The 20513-nt window shown below is 44.6% G+C and overlaps 1 protein-coding gene across 1 annotated transcript in view; it reads left to right on the top strand.

Annotated features, from left to right (window-relative positions):
• The window catches only part of ADAMTS9 (ADAM metallopeptidase with thrombospondin type 1 motif 9), a 79059-nt gene that overhangs the window by 9500 nt on the left and 49046 nt on the right, over nucleotides 1–20513 (top strand). Inside the window, exons 4-14 of the mRNA XM_036390885.2 lie at nucleotides 4163–4449; nucleotides 5414–5497; nucleotides 5600–5721; nucleotides 6089–6129; nucleotides 6249–6354; nucleotides 8221–8367; nucleotides 9230–9371; nucleotides 9584–9691; nucleotides 14167–14312; nucleotides 20002–20183; nucleotides 20282–20418. Of these exons, the coding sequence (XP_036246778.1) occupies nucleotides 4163–4449; nucleotides 5414–5497; nucleotides 5600–5721; nucleotides 6089–6129; nucleotides 6249–6354; nucleotides 8221–8367; nucleotides 9230–9371; nucleotides 9584–9691; nucleotides 14167–14312; nucleotides 20002–20183; nucleotides 20282–20418 (1502 nt within the window). The remainder of the gene's footprint in view (nucleotides 1–4162; nucleotides 4450–5413; nucleotides 5498–5599; nucleotides 5722–6088; nucleotides 6130–6248; nucleotides 6355–8220; nucleotides 8368–9229; nucleotides 9372–9583; nucleotides 9692–14166; nucleotides 14313–20001; nucleotides 20184–20281; nucleotides 20419–20513) is intronic.

Here is a 20513-nt window from a genome sequence, read left to right as displayed (position 1 = left end):
CAAGAAGAGCCTAAAAATGTGGTTCAGTTTCAGCCAGTCTGATCTCTGCATGAAGGCAAATCCATTTTGCCTCTCTCTGTTTCCCAGGTGATGGCAGTCCCTGGGGCAGCTGCTGTTGTAGCAGCTACAGGCAGCAAACCCAGCCAGGCAGCTGGAGCTGGGGCTTGCACTGAAGCTTTTGGCCAGGGTTTGCTCCTGTGGAGCTGAGGGAGACAGGTCACACAGTGACTGACTGTGTGAGGGGAGCTCAGCTGAATTTTGGTCTGTTTTATGGAGGTGTGCAATAATTTACTATCTGTGCAACTGGATCAGAGCAGGGCTAGAAATGATTGTGGGCCAACTGCTGAGTGGCAAATTTTATTAAAAATCCTAGGTCACACATTCAGAAAACTTGTGATAATTAGTCAGTTTGACAGGATCATACTTCTTCCCTAGCAGGGAGATGTTGTTAGCTCAAGAAAGAGAATTTTTCTTGCCCCCTTCTCTTGCGCTCTTGCTCTCTCTCTCTCTCTGTGTTACATTTTTTTTCTGCTGCTATGTGCAGCTCTTATGAACTTGGAGCTGAACTGGAATTGCTTGAATTGTTACATGTCTTACTTAATTGTGCAAATTGCTTTCTATTCCAAGGACTAGTTAATGTAGAAATTGAAAGGATTAGGACTGTTGGGATAAGTGATCATTCCATCTTTTAATATTTGGTTTAGTATAACAATAGTTACTATGTCAAAAGCAGATCCTGACTCTGCCCTGTCACCCTTTCCTGCAGGCAAAGTACTCACACAGGGCCCTGAGTTTTCCCTGCCCTCTTTCTTATGATAGATCCAAAGTACATTAACCAGCAGGAAACATCCATAAATCAGCTGAATGGATTCTGGGCTGAGGCTTCTTGCCCAAGCAAAAATAAATGGCATTAGTGAAAAGATGCCATGAGGAAGCGATATCCTTTCACAGGATTGGGTCTCCTTTTAAGTCCCACATTACAAAGAAGAAACCAAACAGAAAAAAAAATTAATATAAACTACCAGGTCTATATAAAGACAGTGAAAACAGCATAGATTGTCTTAGTAAAGTATGCAGTAAAATGGACATTATTCTAGCCTTTACCTGCCTCTCAAATGAATATGAACTTTCATGAATTTGTGTTGAGTCAGGACATGGGCTCGCCTGATGCTTGAATTATTGAACTGTAGTTTGCATGGTTTTAAAGGGTTTGTCTACTCACTGGAATTTGGTTTTTCTACAAAGTAAAAGAAAAATGTTTTGTTTCTTAAATCCAGTTACTACCATGTGTAAGTAGATGTGTTTCAGGTCATTGCAAAGATTGGAGGCTTGCCAAGAAAACCATTTTTCTTGCTGATTTCTGTTCCTATGTTAACACAATAGGAAAAAAAAAAGGAAAATAAGGTGGGGAAATATCACACCCTTTTCTGATGTTATGTGTGGCAGTAGGAAGCTGGTGCTGCAAAATCAGTTTTGTGTAATGTGAGAGATTTTCCCTTCTGCCTGATGGAGCAGGAGCACGTTGCACCATTCAGTGAGAGCACTGCTGTTGTGGCCATTGTAATGGAGCAGGATATCAACAGAATCAGGCACACAGAGTTCCTGGCAGTGCCTGTGTACAGCTCCCATTAACGTGGTCAGGATTTTACAGATGGGTTGAGAGCAGTGCACAGCCATTAGCATTTAATTTTTTACAGGTGAGTGCACATGATCTACATGCAAGAAAGATGGGTGAAGATAACAGTTCACTACTACCAAAGTCCAGGACTGGCTTCCCATGCAGTGCATCCCCATCACTGGTGCCTGGTTTTCCAGTAACCAGGCTGACAAATACCCAATATGTGACCTGTCCAAATAGCACACTGCAAGTGTTGGAGTGACTTTGTGAGTGGAAATAATTCAGTTGTTTTGGAAGTGATGATGTGTCTGACTTAATTTGTGTGCTGAATGGGGAAAGAGCACTGATACTGTACCAACACTTGGCAGCATTAGATTAATGATTGGACTTGATGATCTTAAGTATCTTTTCCAACCTAAATGATTCTGTGATTTGGTGACTCTGTGCCAAATCTCTTCAAAAAGGAAAAGTTATTTTTCCTCTGTGCTGGGCATACCTGGCTTTGTTGGGCTCTAATTCCCCCGCATGATCAGGAGCAGGTCAGGGCTCTCAGAACAAGATGTGGAATTTCATGTGGTACTCTCTGGGTTTTGGGTGGTTTGTGGGGTATTTTTTAGCATGTGACACCAGCTGCAGGATTTCAGGGCAAGCCCAGTGAATATCAACTTCTTTTGTAGACCTGTGTGATAGGTGTCTTTGCAATTCCCTCTTTTTTGCCATCTAACTTCCCTCTGACTAGATGGTTGGAGGAGAAGGAACCTGAGCCTCATGGTCCCACCTGGGGCCCTGCAGAACTCTGCCTTCATTCTGCAGCTTTGTCTTCAGCCTCGCTCGAGCCCGGTTGAGCATCTCCCCATCTTTAACACATTTTTCCTTGGGCACCTGCTCCTTTTGGAAGTTAGTTATTTAAAAGGGAAATTTGAATGGTGATCTGCGGGTGCAGAGAGGAGAGGAGAGGAGCTGGCTCAAGGGCTGGGGTTAGCACTTTCTCCTCAGTCTGGTCCTCTCCTCACCTTTAAGTTATTTGTATGCATAGTTGGCTCCCCAAGCTGATTGGCACCGAATGAGTCGGGATAATGTCATGGTTGCCCACGAAGCAGTGCCAGCATGAGAGCATAACCTTGCCAACACAAGGGCATTGATTAGAGCAGAGGAACTAGGGCAATCCAATTATAACCACAAATGCCATTGGCTTTCTCAAATACTTACTCAAATAACTGCAGACTCTCTGCTGTATTAAGGTGGTCTGGACTATATCAAGAAAGGGGAATTTAGAGGACTTAGGTAGTACAGAGCAGGCAGGATTTAATTCTTAACTACTCTATTGCCTATTTACACATAGGGCAAAAAGATAGTATTTTTCACGTAGGTAGAAGCTGGCTAATCCCCTTTGCCCACTGTGATACTGCAGAACATATTTCCTTTTTCGGAAATTATTACAAATATTCCTAAAAGGAAACTATACAGGAAAAGTAACTAAGAAGTTTCCTATCATTTCAATCTTGTTTGAGCATTGAATATTCCTTTGTTCCGTAATATTATGCTTCCTCTAACCTACTCAATGGGTCAGATAAGGAAATGTGATATTTTTCACCACCATGACGAAATTAAACTAAAGCTACAAAGAGCATGAGGGTTGTAGCCTGGAGTCGTAGATGAGTAGTTCAGATCTGGCTTTATATTAAATGCAGAAGTGAACAGTCTTTCGTGGATGAATCACATTCAATTAGCTACTTCCTATGATGAACTGATTAAAAATTAAGTGGCATCAAATAAGCCTGATTTTGCTCTTACATTTAAATAATGCTATAATTACATACTAATCAGATGGTAAATCTTAATTGTACACGTTCCATATGTTTTATATGCCTGTTCTCCCTCTTCACTTTGTCGTCTTTGTATCAGCATGGAGTATATTTTCAGGCTGCTTTTATGTTTGGCCTAATTGAATATCAAAAGCAGTATATGTGAAACTTCCTGAATTCTATTCTTTCGCCAGTGGCAGCTGTGCTATTAGATGACCTTTACCATTCCTGTAGCACAGAATAATAAAGGGAGGGGGGGAGCTGAAGCCCAGCCGTGTTATTGTTAGAGACAGAAATAAATCATATATAATTGCTTTGCTGTGAAGGCCAAATCCTGCCGTCCTTCATGCCTGAGTTAGAAATACAGGATTTGGACCTTTGTTTCCTGTGGTTTCCTGGCCACCTTGGACGTGCCCAGAATCCTCACACTGCTGCTGCAGTGGCTAATTACCGTTGCAGGGCTCCATCCCTCCTGCACAGACCAGGAGCTGGCTCTGCTGCAGGGAATGTCCACCTCTAAGTGCTACTGGCTTCCCCAAGATGGCTTTAAAAATGAAGCCTTAGATGTTAGATTACATAGTGGGCTTCCACAGAGTGCTTCTGTTTCAGTTCCCTGCTTGTTTGGAGCCAGCCCACACAACTTTGTTGAGGCAATAGGTATTTTGACTTAGCATACACGTGGTATTAATTTTATTCACTCCAGAATGTACTGTATGTTTTTTCTGCCTTTTAACCATAGATCATGACCACAGTCACAAAAAGAACAAACGGAAACACTGGAGAAGGCAGTGGGCAGAGAGCAGCATATTGTCTGACGTGGAGATGTTGAAACACAGCCTGGAAGTGAATTCTTTTTCTGGGGACAGCAACAAGACGGGGACCATTGGTGAAAAGAAGAGCCACAAGCGAACGAAGCGGTTCTTGTCCTACCCACGTTTTGTGGAGGTGATGGTGGTGGCTGACAGCAGGATGGTCGCCTACCATGGAGCCAACCTTCAGCACTATGTTTTAACCCTGATGTCAATAGTGAGTGTTCAACCAGGGCGAGTAGATTCACCCACAAATCGTTTTCTAGTGGTCACAGAGCCCCTCTCTGCTGCGTTCATATGCAACGCCATCAGTTTGCCTTCCCTAGGCATGGAGATAATGCTGGGGTTACATCAAAAATGGTAAAACATGGCTGGAAAGTGCTGGTTGGAGTCTTCTTTCCCAGATCCATCACACTTCCTGATCCTTCTCACACCTCTCTCTTCCAGCTTTCTGAACATCATGAGCAGTATCACTGGTTGTTTAGTCCACATGCTGTACTCTTCTTTTTATTTAAGCCCACGTGAAATAACATCTGAATTAAAAAGGTACTTTGGGCACTGTGCCTTCCAGAGGACTGAGGCTGGTAGATTATGCAGTTGCCTGACTTCCCTTGCTGTTGCAAGGAGAAGGAGCCTGTTGTCACCTTGATCCTTAGCATAGCTCTCAAGTTGGCTTTCCAGGCTGAGAACAAGCATCTTAGTAGCTGCAGGTACTAGGATGCAGTAGTGCAGCTTGCAGACAGGCAATTCTGTAGATGTAGAGTGACTGGCAGGGAGTATCCAACATATTTGTGTCTCTGGAGGGATGTTCATCCTGTTTGAGTGTAGAAGTGCACTGAATATGTGGTCTGAATTTGCCCATGTCAAAATCAGACACTTGGAAGAATAAGTTGCTTTTAACAGTCTTGTTTGGTGGTCTTTGTGTCTCAGAGCAGAATGATCCTTTAATTTGGTGAAATGTGGGCTAAAGCAAAAGGAAATGTTGGGTTTCTCTGATACCAGCTGGTTTTTTTCATTCTAAAATTGTGCTTCTGCCAGGAGGTCTCTCCAAGTAGCATCAGAGCACTGAGCAGGGCAGAAGAGCAGCCCAGGAGAAAAGCAGTTGGAAAATATATATGTTGTCTTAATTGTTTGTTTCCTTGAATGTTAACAGTAATTCCAAATATTGCTTTTTGAAACAGGTGGCTTCTATCTACAAAGACCCAAGCATTGGAAATTTAATTAATATTGTTATTGTGAAATTGGTCGTGATACATAATGAGCAGGTAATGGAAATTATTTTCCTCATCTTCTGCTTGACAATGGCATTTGTAGTGAGCATTGTCATGAATAATTAAAATACCTGCTTTCTGTGTGTTGCTTATCAGGACGGCCCTGCAATATCTTACAATGCCCAGACAACATTAAAAAACTTCTGCCAATGGCAGCAGTCCCAAAACCACCCAGAGGGAAGTCACCTTCGGCATGATACAGCCGTGCTTGTTACCAGGTGTGGTGAATATTCAGATGAAAACTGTAGCCACTTGTGTGCCAGGGGCTGTGAGCATGTAATATATGGGAAATGTTCAGGTTTTGATGTGGGTGTAATGATATTTGCAGTTGTGGGAGCATATGTCCACCATAACAAGAGATGATTTTGAGAGGTTCAAGGCTGTCTAAGGTCTGCCTGTGGGTTTAGCACAAGATGAAAAACTCTGACTATGGTGGGGAGTTATTTTGGACTCTGGGTGATGTGGCAAGCCAGCATGAGAAAGTCCATTGAACAACCAAGTGTTGTTTCTGCTGTTGTTGCTGTGCTTGCACCTTAACTCACTGCTGCATTGAGAATTAATGTGTCAGGTCTGTTCTGCTTTCAGACAGGATATTTGTAGAGCGCACGACAAATGCGATACTCTGGGTAAGGAAAACCTTATTTTGTCTTTTAATAACTTTTTTTGTAGTGACAATGTTAGTTGTCTGTGCTGAACTGTGAGTGACATTTCTTTTTCTATCATAAACCTCTCTGTTCTCTCCTAGGTCTGGCAGAGCTGGGCACAGTCTGTGACCCATACAGGAGCTGTTCAATTAGTGAAGATAATGGACTGAGCACTGCTTTCACAATAGCACATGAACTTGGCCATGTGTATGTTCTATGTAAATACATTTACATTTAAATAGTCCAATATTTATGCTAACTAGGGCTTGCCAGCCAGGCTGGGAACTGGTACTGCTGAGCCTAATTATTTGAGGGGAGATGATATACTTGGCTAGAAGATGCACCACTGAGGTAGATGAAACTGTGGGGTGCTCTGGAGCCTACCTGAGAGCAGCCAAACCAGCAGGGCCATGTTTTGGGGAGGATAAATGATAGAGTACCACAAGCAGCGCCTAAGAAATGACATCTTGACCAAGCTATTGGAACTAGCCAGGGTTTTGGGCAGAGGTCCTTGGGGAGGACCAGGATAAAGGATGCTGGCACATTTGAACTATCTTTTGGGACTGAAGTCTTCTCTGAGAGGAGATCCTCAGCCTACCACAGCTTGTCCCACAGCTCTGTGTGGTGCTGGTGAAGGCAGTGCAGCAGCTGTGTGTGAAGGAGGAACTTACCCAGGGCATTTGGGAGATGATGAGGTGTATAAGTGAGCTTGACTCAGCTCTTGAACTGTTTCATCATGGAAAATCCTCTGCTGCTAGACATCCAGCAGAGACCCCAGAAGAGATGCTGCCATTCACCTCCTCCAGCAGAAATTTCTTTCAAACAATTTTTGCTTTTTCTCACATCTGAGACTTTTTATCACTACTAAGCAGTCATGAGAAAAATCACCTTAGATCACATAGTCCTTTACCCCTGGCTACAACCTTTGGCAGCTGATTCAGTCCCAAACCATCACACGCCTGCTTTGCAGTGGAGGTCTGTAGGTGTGGGATAGATGAGTACTTGAGAACAGATCTCTCATTGTTCTAAACTCTTGTTTTTCTTCATGGAGAGCTGGCTGAGACAGTCTATTTTTTACCATAGTAGTATTTGTTTAAGTAAGACTTCCTGACAGAAAGTCCCCCAAAGTTTGGTGTTCCCCACACCTAACCTGTGCCTAAATCCTTTGCTAATGCTGCCTCAGAGCTGCTGGGGGGGTTAGCAATGCTCCTGAGCAGGAAATACCTCTGTGCTCTTTTTTTCAGAGAGCAGAGTGAAAAGATGGTTTGTTGGAGGTAATCTTAATGGAATACAAGCTCCCCAGCCTTGGAACACAGGATCACACCAGTTCACTTCCCCTTCCCCACTTCAAACAGCGCAGCGCTTTAAGCCACTCTGTCTCCATTAGTGAATTTACCACATTCTTCAAGGTGTCATGTGCTGCAAACTTCATGTTGGTTTCTGCTGATACCAATGCTTGCTGGCATTTTGTAAACCTGCCACATAAAGTATAGGAGCCAAGTCTATCCCTGGTGCAACCCTGCTTAGGCAGCAGTGTGGCCCAGGGTATTCAACTGCATTAGAAAATATTTTGCATCCAAAGGGGTATTGTCTGTGTCTGCAGTCAGGGGGCTCATGTCAATCATCTCCTTCAGAATTCCCTGAGATCAACTCTTGGATCTGTGGTCAGTTCCAGGGTATTTCCCATTTTTATGAAGGAGGGGCCAGACTCCAGCGTGTCTGCAGGATAGCAACTGTCAGCTGAAAAGGAAACTGCAGCTGGGTTTGCATCTCACTCCAGGCTCCCTAGAGAACTTGTCTGGCTAAATATATGCAGTCATGGAGTGGAGAGCTTAGCAGGGTGCTGCACAGATTTTCCCAGATGAGTGATAGAAACCCTGTTCATTAACACTTCTAAATTTATTATGAATATATGTGTATTAATACTTTTATTCTGTAATATCTGTCGGCAGCATATTTAGGGAAAATTCTTGGGTTTGCTTGCATTTAGTTCACACTGTTGCCCTTGCTATGCTAAATACTTGATATTTGCCTCTTAACTGACTCTACTTTTTGCTGCTCTTTTCCTCTTAGATTTAACATGCCACATGATGACAATCACAAGTGCAAGGAAGATGGAGGTAAAAACCAACAGCATGTCATGGCACCAACACTGAACTTCTACACCAATCCCTGGATGTGGTCAAAGTGCAGTAGGAAATACATCACCGAATTTCTGGAGTAAGACCTCGCATATGCATGTGTTGGGCTGTTTTCACGTGTCCATGTGTCCCATGGAGTTCTTCAGTTAATTTGGAGCCCTAGTGTGCAGCATTTGGAGGAAATCAGAGGGATTTGTGTGTGCACGCATCCTTTACCTAGAGCAGGAATGCACCCCTGGCATCCAGTCCCTGCCAGTTCAGCCTCATGATAAGCTGGCAAGGACCAGCCTCTCAATGGGGAAGAATAAGTCTTGCCCCATGGATATTGCTTTTAAGGAATGTGTGTTTTCCCTCAAACCTGAAGAATGACTTTTCCAAGCTTTGTGGCCCAGATACGGAGCTGTGTTTTAGAAGGCAGATTGAATCTGCCTTTCTGCTCCACAGGTCAAGATAAAGCCCTGGCACTAATCCGTGTGGGAACACCGTTCCAGGAGCCCACGGGTCAGTTTGATGCACAGTGATTCGCCCATTTTGCTGTCATGCCTTCCTGTGTGTTGTGGTGTGGAACAGAATGAGAGCCATGACGGTGTTCTGGCAAATCCAGGAGCTCAGTCCCTTGGGCAGTTCTGCTAATCAATGATTTTTTTTTCTGAATTCTTTATAAAAATGCGCCAGTGCTTGCTCAGCAACTAAATGCACACTCAGAAATGCTTTTGCCATGGTAGCTGACCGTGGTGTGGTGGATGGTTGCTGTCACAGCACAGGGGTGGTGGTGTATGGGGAACACACCCTCCTGTGCTTAAGTTTGAAATAGCTCTTGTAGTGCTTGTTAAATATGGCAAACGTGGTGTGCAACTGCCCTAAGGCTAATACAGGCAAGCACAAGTGGGTTCTGATCTCCCACCTCCTGTTTAACACCAGTATTCTGATTTGTGTTGTAGCACTGGTTATGGGGAGTGTTTGCTTGATGAACCTTCATCAAGAACTTACACATTGCCTCAGCAGCTCCCAGGGCTGATTTATGACGTCAACAAACAATGTGAGTTAATTTTTGGACCCGGATCCCAAGTGTGCCCCTATATGGTAAGTGAAGTTTCACACCTTATTTTTCCTGGTTTTGCCAGAGCAAAATAAGGTCTCCTGGGGTTGGATGAATGGCAGACTCACAATCCATCAACTTACTGTCAAGCTTGTGAGTTAATGATAAATCCTGGGGGGATAATTTCATAAAGGATCATCTGTCTGGTAAGGCATGTGGTGCATATTTAATGTTTTGATCTCTGCAATCAATTAAGCAGATGCAGTGTCGGCGACTTTGGTGTATCAACGTTGATGGTGCTCACAAGGGATGTCGAACCCAACACACACCTTGGGCTGATGGAACGGAATGTGAGCCTGGAAAGGTCTGTAATACCTGGTGGTTTGTGCCTCATGGCTCTATTTCCTGGGGCTGAGGATGAACATATCAGTCAGAATCATCCTACCCTAATGCCAGTTGTGTGGGGCACAGCTCTGACTGCAGTGCTGGAAGCCCAAAGCAGCTTGATGTGTTTTCAGCCTGGTGGTGCCTGGGACATCCCCAGCCCAGATAACATGATTAAAGTCAACTGCTTGGCATAACATTGTTTAAAGCAGGTATTCCTGGAGTGCTTATCTTCTTGAATTAATGCCCTTGAGTGAACTTTTGAGCAAAACTTTTGCAAAGCTTCCCTAAGCTCTTGTTAGAAATTGCCTGTGTGATGTGAGCAATTAGTAATTCTGTGTAACATAAACTTGTCAGCTGGCTTTTCATCCTGACAGCTTCAAAGTAAAATATAGAATTGGTTGACATTTTATGTATGGAACATTTTTGGCAGTAATTCATAGAAACTTTCCGTTTCCATGTGCAATGTTAATTTCCAGCTAGCATTGTGATTTCTAGGGTAAGTGTTTAATTTTTAGATATTCGTATCTGTAGAAAAATAGTTGAGAGCATTTTTCTTTTATTGAGATACTGAAGCTTTTGAATAAAAATGCTAACTGGTTCTTACTATTTGTGTCTGAACAAAAGTATTCTCCATCTGTGCCAAGTAAAAATAGTGTGATGTTATTCTACATGGTATAGCTTAAAATTTTGCTTTTCTGACTCTCAAGATCAACATTAATAATGTTTTCTTTAGAATGAGTCAAAGTTTTAAATCATAGTCCCTCAAAGGTACTTTAATGAAAATTCTGAATGCTATTTTAAATATAGTTTTCCATACAGGCTGTGAAACTCTTTGGAAATTTATCTTTTGATGTATGTGTCTGAAAACTTGATTGTTCAATGACACTTGACTGATTTCCTTCAGGACAATGAGCATCATGTGTGAATTTTCCTTCCTTTCTTAGGGAAAAGTGCACTTGCAGATTTGTTTTTATGGCTGAGAAAGTGCATTAGAGATGTAATTGGAATGTCTAATGTTTTTCTGTAAAATCCCCTTTTGAGCATAGGTATCTGCAGAGTCCCTATGACTTGAGACCTTGTGCCCTCAACTTCTCTGTTGGTGAGCTTGGGATCTGCTCAGTGCTGAAAGATCAGCAATAACTTGGAAATTTTCTTGAAATTCTAAAACTCTGGGCTGCAGCAAACCTGCCCTTATCCTTGGATATGACCAGAGTGATGTGCAAACAGCAGCAGCTGAGCAGATCAGCACCCCCTCAGAGCCATCCTGTGTCATGCAGTGTCCAGCTGCATGGCTCTTAACAAAGATTGTGTGAGCAAAAACATACCAGGTCACAAATTTAGACAATCTGACAAGTTTAGACAAACTAGATAAGTGTGATCTGAATGTCTCAGCTGAGAGCAGATGGGCTCTTAAGAAAAGTTAATGCAGCCCACTCGTGTTCGGGCATTTAAATGTGATCTCACAAAAGAGCTTTATGGAGTAATTTTGCTGTCTGTGTGTTCATCTGATTCAAGCTTAAAGTTTGGATCAACATAAACTCTGTCCTGCTTGGTATTTACTTGGACTTCTGAAGTGCTGAGGTGCAAGTCTGAAGTGCTTTTCCTTGGAATAAATTGCTATTTTGGTACTCTGCTGTGGACAGGAGCCCTATCAAACTGCTACTTGCTGACTAATGCCTCAAGTCTGCGTCTTTAAAGCCCATGCTGTATGGGTTGGCAGATGGAGAAAATACCATACCAATTTTTATGGGGATATCTTTGGAAATAGGAGAGCCTGAATAGCTAAAAAAAAAATCTAGCTAAAACTACTGGGATGTTGATTTAACTGGGCTCTAAATTTACTCTTAAATCAAGGGCATTAAAAAACATGGGAGTATTAACTTACACATATTTTGCATGTGAGGACACTGAATCTCATACTGCTAAATCAAGCCATAAGCCCAGCCCAGAGTCTGGCTTTGCTGGGTGATGGTTTTACCAGGTTCCACAGAACCAGCTCATTGTTGGGTGGAGATAAATCTCTGAAAGAAGATAAAGGGGGTTGTAAATTTGGGCCACTCTCCGTTGTGCTTTTCAGGGCTGTTTAAAGAATGGTAACAGTAGAGCAGATGAGCAGTAATGATTTGTGTCTGCTGCCCTGTGGCAGCAGGTAGTGTGTCTGTTATACATGCATGGAGCTGCACAGCCCCTTCTGCCCCCTGCTACTCCATTCAGCCAGCCCAAGGATGGCAGCTGGATTTGGGGAATTATCTGGAACTCTGGTGGCAAGACAAAGGAAAGGAAAGTCTGCTGTAATGTCTTCCATCCCTGCCAGGGCTCTCCAGCTCCACTGTGTGTCTAAGATATTTTGAATTTGCTCCAGACAATCTGCCTTTTATTCTCTTCATTCTGTGAGCTGTTAGCTTATAGGAAAGAGAACCCTGGCAGGCTTTTTAGTCTTTCTGCTGTATCTCAACATAGAAATTATTTTTAAAGTATGAAAGGCATAAAGGTTGCACAGCCAGACTGTTCACAGTGTGGTTCCAAAAAGCACCATTGTGTTTTCATAAGATAATCTTGCTGTTTATTTAGAACAGCTGCTCTTTTCCCCTGCCTTGCTTTACCATCAACTCCAACCCCCAAATTTTTAATAAAATCAATGGATGTAGATGACTTCCTGGTTAATACTCAACCATGAGATGGGAGACATATAGGTCATGTCACGGTCTGTAAGCTATGTTCATTCACTAGTTAGCTATTCAGTCATCTTCCCTGGGTCAGTGGTGCCAGGCATGACTCTGGTTAGATATTTAGCTGTGAGCATCAACATTGCTGCAAGAAGTTCTCCACTGGGACAGCACTGTTGGATTGGTGTCATGTATTTCTGTCGTTTAATGATAGCTGTCAGACCTCTTTGGACCTGTATAGGGACCCCAACCTTCAGGTTTTCAACCTCTAAATGCCAGGAAGAGTTGTGCATTGTAATTTGTCCTGCAGCAAAGAAACAGGCATTTCAGCTGATTTTATTGCTGTTCTTTACTGTAGCACATGGGTTTTAGTCAGTTTTATCTGGGGAGTCAGATCTTCAGATAAAAGTAAATCTGGGGCATTTTGCAGCCTAGAGACCATGCTTGTCTCTGAGCAAACACCATGTGCAGGACACAAATTATGAGTTCTTCAGCTGTCCTGCAAACCATGTCCATGGGCAAATGCACCTGAGATCAGCTTTCTTCATCAGCAAAGCTATGTAACAAGTCAGCCTTCATGGGCAAAAGGTGTCCCACGTGCTGCAGAGCTGGTGTCCTGTGAGATGAACAGCCCCATAACAGCTTGATCCTGCTCTGTTTTCCTAGATAGCTTTATCCAAGGTGGTTCAGAAGGGTGTCTAAAGGAGTGGGTTGAGCTTTTGGTGTGTCTTGACATAGCCCTGTTGTGCTATTAGTGGAAGGCCTGGAAAAACACAGTGCATCAGCAAATTTGACCCTGTTGCCATAAAGATCATCAGAGCTGAACAGCACCTGGTGCACAGAAATACTGCAAGGGAATATTTTAGTGATGCTCTCTACCTATATTCTATAGTCTGTAGCCTCTTCTAATCTGTGAGCAATCAGCAATGTTTGGGCTTCCCATAATTACAAAGATTTAGGCATCTGCATGTCTCTGGGTTTAAAGCAACTGTAGCAAGCACTGCTCACGGAGAGGGGACATTTTTCCATCCATTCTAGTGAGGCCAGAGGGTGACTCTTCCCTCACTTCTGCAGAAGCCTGTGTAGTCCATGAAGTAAACATACCCCAAAGGATACAATTTATACCATGAAAATAGGGATAGGGGCTTGCCAAGGTAACTTAATCCAGCTTTCCAAACAAAAGAAAACGAGTCATAGCTGGAAAACAGAAGTGTAGACCAAGTCTTGGCAAGTCCCATGTTATGTCTGAGTGTAAAAAAAAAAACACTTGCGCTTGAGGAATTAATTTTCCTATTTTATTTGCCTTTTGGATTTGGAAGTTTTCTGCTTTGGGTAACTGTGGGGAGGTTTGAGTTTTCCCTGGTGTTTCTCCTCATTGCCTGTCTCCTCCCCTGACATGGCTCTCCATGCAGAGTTTCTGCAGCTCTGCAGGAAATCAGATAGAGCGGCCTTTTGAAAAGCCAGTGCTGCAAGCTTGCTGTGCTGCTTAGCACCAATAAACAGGGAATATTTAGTGGTTGCTGTTGTCTTTAGTCTTCATCCCATAAATCATTCCATGGACTCAGCACCTTGCTTTCACTTTGCCATTTTAGGGTATGGAGAAAGAGAAATATGGGGGGTGACAGACAAAAGTAAAAGCAGTTCAGTTTTATTTGATTACAAAATCATTGTGTGTGGCTGAGAAATAAGCGAGGCTGAGTCTCGTTGCCCAGGCTGGTCACTGTGGGTCACTCATAATGCAAAGCAGCACAATCCCACCTTTGCCATGTGTCTCCTTCACGTGCAGCACTGCAGGTTTGGGATGTGTGTGCCCAAGGAGCGGGAGGCGCCGGTGACAGACGGAGCCTGGGGCACCTGGAGCCCCTTCGGGACCTGCTCGAGGACCTGCGGCGGCGGCATAAAGACGGCGATCCGAGAGTGCAACAGGCCCGAGTGAGTGCACAGGGGGAGATGGGGAACAGCACCTTGGGCTGCTCAAATGGGCTGGAATCAACCTTGGCTGTCCCCAGTCCTTGTGAGTGCCAAGGACAGGTGGCTCTGCCCTGGGGATGGGTGGCTTTGCCCGGCATGGGTGAGGCAGGATCTGGTCATTGGTGTGTGGGTGAAGTGCTCTAAAAAGGGATCCATCCATTCAACAATGAGGGATAAAAAGCTGATGCCTCCATGGGTTTATTACCTTCTGTTTTCCTGTGGAGGCACAGCTGGGGTCCCACTTCCAGAGGTGTTTTTCTTTCTCCAAAGCTGTGATTCAGAAAGGAAGGAGCTTTCCTTTTTTTGCCATTTTACCCCTGCTTCGGTTGCTTTTGCAGCTGTTCCTAGAGGCCTTTATAATAAGGTTTTCTACTGTTTTATTCCTGCTTTGTCTGGTTTTGCAGCTTTTGGCTGCTTTTGCCGCTGATCCTTTATACAGTTACATTTCAGCTGGTGCAGACTAGCCAAACCTCAGCAGAAATCTGTACCCCATTAAAAAGTGGTACTCGAGAATGTTTGCTATCAGCCTGGAATGCAAAATCCTGCACCGTTTGAAATGGCAGGGAATTTTGCTGTGGGCTTCAAGGAGACAAATATGTAGCTGGTGCAATAGTAACAGCTTGAGCAACTGGTATGAAAACAGCCTGTTTACGTAAATTGTGCTGGTTTCTGTTTAAATGCCTTCTTGGAGAAGAAGGGAGGCTTTTATTTGGCACTGAGATACAGGGAGGAGAGTGTCTGTGGGGCTGGTTGCACTAAGGGGTCTTAAAAAGATTCCTGTTTCTCATCACTGGTGTTGGATGGTTTATTGCCAAGGAAATTGCCACTAGAGTTGTGCCAGTGATAGTTTCATCACTGCTAATGGGAGAAGGGAGAGTTTATGCCTATGACACTCGTGCTGTGGTGACAGGAGAGGCTGCTCAGCACAGCTGGGCAAATGTGAAAAGTTGAGGCTGAGAGAGTAGGACACGTTAATTAAAACAATGCTAAGAAAAACACAAGTGCAAAGAGCTCTCCTCTGGCTGTGCTGACTCAGCACGCTCCATATGGTCTTCTGTAGCCATGGAAAGACAAAAACAAAGCATCTTTGCAGCTCTGCTGCTGAAACTTTGGATGCTGTCAGTGAGATGTATTCCTATCTTCTGAGACGCATCTATTCAGACTGATAGCTTTTTGTGATAGAAAATCTTCTTTTATCCTAAAGGCTAGCCAGGGGATTTGAAATTCCATCTTCCCTGATTGTTTGTGGTTTGTATCCTGGTGCTTCAGTAGGTGTATTGCTGTGGCTGGGATTTGCAAAAGCACCTAAACACACTCGGCACCAAGCTGCCTGAGAAATCCTTATGATTGATAGTGCTATTTTCCAGGCCCCCTTTCCTGAGCCTTGTGCTGGCACTGGCCTCTCCAGCCCCTCACAAGGTCTCTGGGAGGAGTAGCCTGTCCTGGCACCATCCGCAGAGCTTCCCACTGATCGTTGTTGGTTTGTGCCTGTAATTTGACACCGTAGTGTGAGCTCCCACCACCTGTGTCCCCATTACCATGGGGCTGCTAAAACGATGCAAATGGATGAGACCCCACTGGATACTCTCTTGCCTTTTCCCCTTCTCAAAGTACTTAAAAAGGAGACAGTTTCTCCTCTGTGTCAGAAGGCAGCAAACCCAACCCAGATACCTCAAGCGAGGTCTGAAATAATTCTCAATACGTTTTCTATATTCAAAGCTGGTTTAGCTTTTTAAAGGTTTTTGTGTGCATGAGAATCTGGGGTGGGATCTTGCATCCGCTAAAAAATTGTGTTAAATCTGGCACTGAAAATTACATCCGTTCCCTCCATGCTGCAGAAAGTAAAGCTGCAGCTCCTGCCTCTCTTTGTAGAGTGCTCTGACACCTACATGATGAGTATCCTGCAGGGATGCAGGGAGAGCTGAAAGCCTCTGGAATGGCAACAGACTGTTTTGACATACCCTGAAGGAATGTCTTTGCTAACCAGACCAGACCCTTCCCTGGTTGAGATTGCCCACATGGGAATTTGAGCCTGGCTGGTGGACAAAGCCCATGGCTGTGGTGCATCATCAGAGGGGCTGTGGTGCAAGCCCTGGTTTTCAAATAAAGGCATGCTGCAGAATTATGGGAAAGGGCACATTTGATAACAGGTCAATACCAGAAGCCCCGTTTTCAGGAATGGCTTTTTGGATGGGGGAATGTTATCTCTGGATGTGAGTCAGATCACATTTGCATTTTAGTCCATCACAGAAGTATCCACCTGTGCTTAACTGTCTGAGCCTGACATGTAAACAAATGTATAGAAAACTGTGCTAGCCACCAACCAATTCCCAGTCCTAGGGCTTCCTGGAATGTGGGGAAGGGTATCTCAAACTGATCTGTGCACGCTGGAGCTTCACAGATTTTTCTGCAGTCACACATGAGCACAGCCTCAAAATGCTCAAGGTGATGGATTAAGCATCATGTGTTTCAGACCTGTTGGGGTGGGAATGGGGATGAGACCCCATCATTCCCTGGGCCTGAGAGTTTCTGGGCTGCTGGGAGGAGTGCAGTGGGTCTGGGATGTGTGCAGGAGCCTGTCAGGGGAATGGTACTGGATTGAAAGTGGGTCCATGCCAGGTGTTAATTGGTCAACTAGGTGCCTCCAAGAGAAGGGAAATGGAAGAAAAAAAGGTTTCTCTGCATGTATTACTTTCCTTTCTGACTCTGTGGTAGAGCGTTGATGATCCATAAAAATATTACACAGAATGAAGTATGCTGTGTTGCAGTGTGATGTTATATTCCAATAATGCTGTATTTCTTCATGACACTGAAAGTTGATGTTATATGAGGGTGGCTTCTTTTTCAGGGTCAGCCCTTTCTGTCCCTCAGATTCTGTGAGGAGCAGTGCTGGTTAAAAACACTCTGAAACTGTCAAGGGAGTTTGGAGCTGGTTTTAAGTGTCAAAAGTGTGAGTGTGCTTCAGCCCCCAGCATTGTCTGCAAGGAGATTTCCTGCCAGGGTTACAAAGCTAACAGTTTGCAACAAGGTAGCAAGCTTTAGCATCCTTCAGTTTGTGGTGTGTCCATGTGTCAATGTTATCTCAATCTCAGGGGTCATGTCTAGTGAAGAGAAAACTATATAGTAGCTTGGAATTTTTGGATTTTATTAGATATATACCTTAAAAAAAGAGCTCGTGTGTTCATGTTCTTCTTAACTAAGTAGGTGAGACTTTCATTTTAGTTAAATTGATTTATATTGGAAGCAATGTGGTTGCCATAAAAATAATGTTGTAATTGCAATTTTTTTAAAAAGGAAATGCCCTCCTAAAGGTTTGTATAACTCAAAGGCTTTGTCAAAACTGCAGCAGTCCTGCAGAGGTACAAATGCTTTTGAAGTGAAAATGATGAATCCTGTTAATTCCCCCATGAATGACTCAGACTCACCCAGGTCTGGTGTGTGCTGCTGCCATAATTAAGAAGCTTCCCCGTGTGCTGTGTATCAAGGTGGTTGAGATGCCCCTTTGTAGGTAGAAGTGGCTCATGTGCCTGCATGGGAATAGTCCATGGGATGGGCCCTAGTATTGGGAAACCCCCAGCAATTGCCATTGTGCCTGCAAGGCAAAGAGGAGTTTGGGCTGTGTCTGCAGGAGCTGCTGTGCTGGGATAGCCCTGGAGCTGTCCTAAGTGTAATCGAGTAAGTTCTTTGAAGTTGTTTGTCACAAGGTGGACAACAGACTAAATCAGTTAAAAACCAGGTTTAGACTTACTCCTCCACTAGGAACTGTAAAGGTGTAAAATCAGTCTGTAATCAGGAATCTGCAATGGCCACTGTGTGGTTGCTTGGGCTTTTTACCACTGGTACTTGCTTAATTGCAAACACCAAAAGTCTTTGTAAGTGACAGGCATTTCACTTACAGATGGAACGTGAGAACTGCCCTCAGAGCAGGTAGAGCTGGTGTTGTGAGCTATTGCTCAGGGCTGTGCCTGAGGACAAATCATACCCTGTGGCATTTAGGGTAGGACTAGAGGGGTCTGCACCAGGGCAGTGAGGATCTCAGTGACTGGAGGATGCTGGCAGGAAAAATCCCACGTGTGTAACTGCTGGTGCCCAGCATCTCACCTGCAGCTGCTCAAGGAGACACCTTCTTCTGCCAAACCTGTGAGCATCCCTAGTGTGGTGCTGATGGGGTGGTGGGAAGTCTGCCTGCCTTTCCTGGTTTTGCAGGCAATCTTTTGGCAAGGGCAAGCTGTTCTGTGCTTCTGTCTCTCATGTGTTTCACAGGAACTCTGCTACTTGAGTCACAAAGAATTTTCAAGCGTAAGAGTGAAGAATTGTTATTTGCGGGGGAAATGGCACTGCTGGGCTTCCTGAGGTGCAGAGATGCTCAAAAATTCTGTTCAGCTGCAGGAACTTGTTGACTCACTGTGTGTAGAGACCATTGTGCAGGTGCAAGGGAATGCTGTCTCTTTTGTTAGAGGTGCTGGCTGCATGCAACTTGGAGATCTCATGGTGAGCACATCTGTTCTGAGGACGGGGTGGCTCCCATTTATCACTCATTCATCTGCTTCTTGAAGGGTTCTCCAAGTGTGCAAACCTTGTGTGTGTGTTCCTTCCCAACCAAGCTCCAAGGGAAGGAGCATTCTGCCAGCATTCCTGGGGCACTGATGGGCATCTGGTTCCCAGGCAAGGCAGAGCTGATCCTGAAGAACAGCCCTGGGAGACAGGAGTTGTGAGTGCATGGTTGTTGGAGCCTGGCAAGTCACTCTTCTGATTGCACTTCTTGCTACTGCAGGCACTGCTTTTCCAGGGGGTAGGTAGAAGATGTAGGTTTGGTGGTTATTTTGATGTGCAGCTCATTCTTGCACCACTGCTGGCAGCAGATGGAATGGGAGAGGCTCTTTCAGTCCCCAGAGTGACGTTCTCTGGCAAAGGCTTCATCTGCATATGAAAAAATAGTTTTATGACTACAGCCCTGAATCTGTGAGTCAGGAAATTTAAAATGAAAGCTTCTAGGCTTATCCACTGGGTTTTATGTGGCTTGGATGGGATATCTCTTCCCAGTCTATACCAGTGTCATCCTGCTATAAAATGGGGGTAAGTTATTTTTTACCCCCCCCTGTCTTTGGTGCTTTCTGGAATATATGGAGGTAAAGTTGTTTCAAAGTGCTCAGCATTACCATTTTTAACATTTGGGGCTAGAAATCCTGAAGGACTAAGTGCTGCCTGACCTTTCAGCCTCTGCAGGGAAGGAAGCCTTTTCTCCTGTAATGTTTAGTTATTTGCAACCCACTAGATCAAAGGCAAACTGTCAGCCACAAAATCCATAGGACTGATGGGGTTGTAAGGAAACATGGGCCTGAGTAGGATCCCACAATGTAATAAAATAAATCCTCGGGTGGGAAAGAAGATGTTGCTTTTCCTTTCTAGTTTCTCTCACTACCATTGCATCCATCAGAAAGCAAATATTCTCTTTTTCATCCCTTTTTATTGCCTATGGGGAATTTTTTTAAGACACCAGCATAACATTTCCTGCTTGTCAAGCTGGGATATTAATTAAAGATGTGCAGAAAGACAGAGCCCACAGAGTGCTGCTGCAAATCCTGACTGTACTGAACCAGTTGCAGAATTGCAATTCCACCCCATTTCCAGCCCGGTGTTGTCTCTGCAGACCCAAAAATGGTGGGAAATACTGCGTGGGTCGTCGGATGAAGTTTAAATCCTGCAACACGGAACCGTGCTCGAAGCTGAAGAAGGATTTCCGGGACGAGCAGTGTGCCGACTTTGATGGGAAGCACTTCAACATCAACGGGCTGCCCACGAACGTGCGCTGGGTTCCCAAATACAGCGGCAGTAAGTGGCTGGGGGGATGCAGATCCTGCCTCCTGGATTGCTGCCTGGGGTCAGGGTGTTCAGATAACGTGCTCCTGGTGTCCCTCCTCCCCCCGCAGTCCTGATGAAGGATCGGTGCAAGCTCTTCTGCCGGGTGGCGGGGAACACGGCCTACTACCAGCTGCGGGACCGCGTCATCGACGGGACGCCCTGCGGCCCCGACACCAACGACATCTGCGTGCAGGGCCTCTGCCGGGTAATCATTGTCCCTCCTCTTCACCAAAAGGCCATGGCAGTTTGGTAGGGCAGGCTGGTGCTTCTGCACCATGCTCCAGGCAGTTGGTGGCATGT

The sequence above is a fragment of the Molothrus ater genome, chromosome 11, assembly GCF_012460135.2.
Source record: "Molothrus ater isolate BHLD 08-10-18 breed brown headed cowbird chromosome 11, BPBGC_Mater_1.1, whole genome shotgun sequence".
NCBI classification, from domain to species: Eukaryota; Metazoa; Chordata; class Aves; order Passeriformes; family Icteridae; genus Molothrus; species Molothrus ater.
This window is presented reverse-complemented; position numbering and strand designations above follow the sequence as displayed.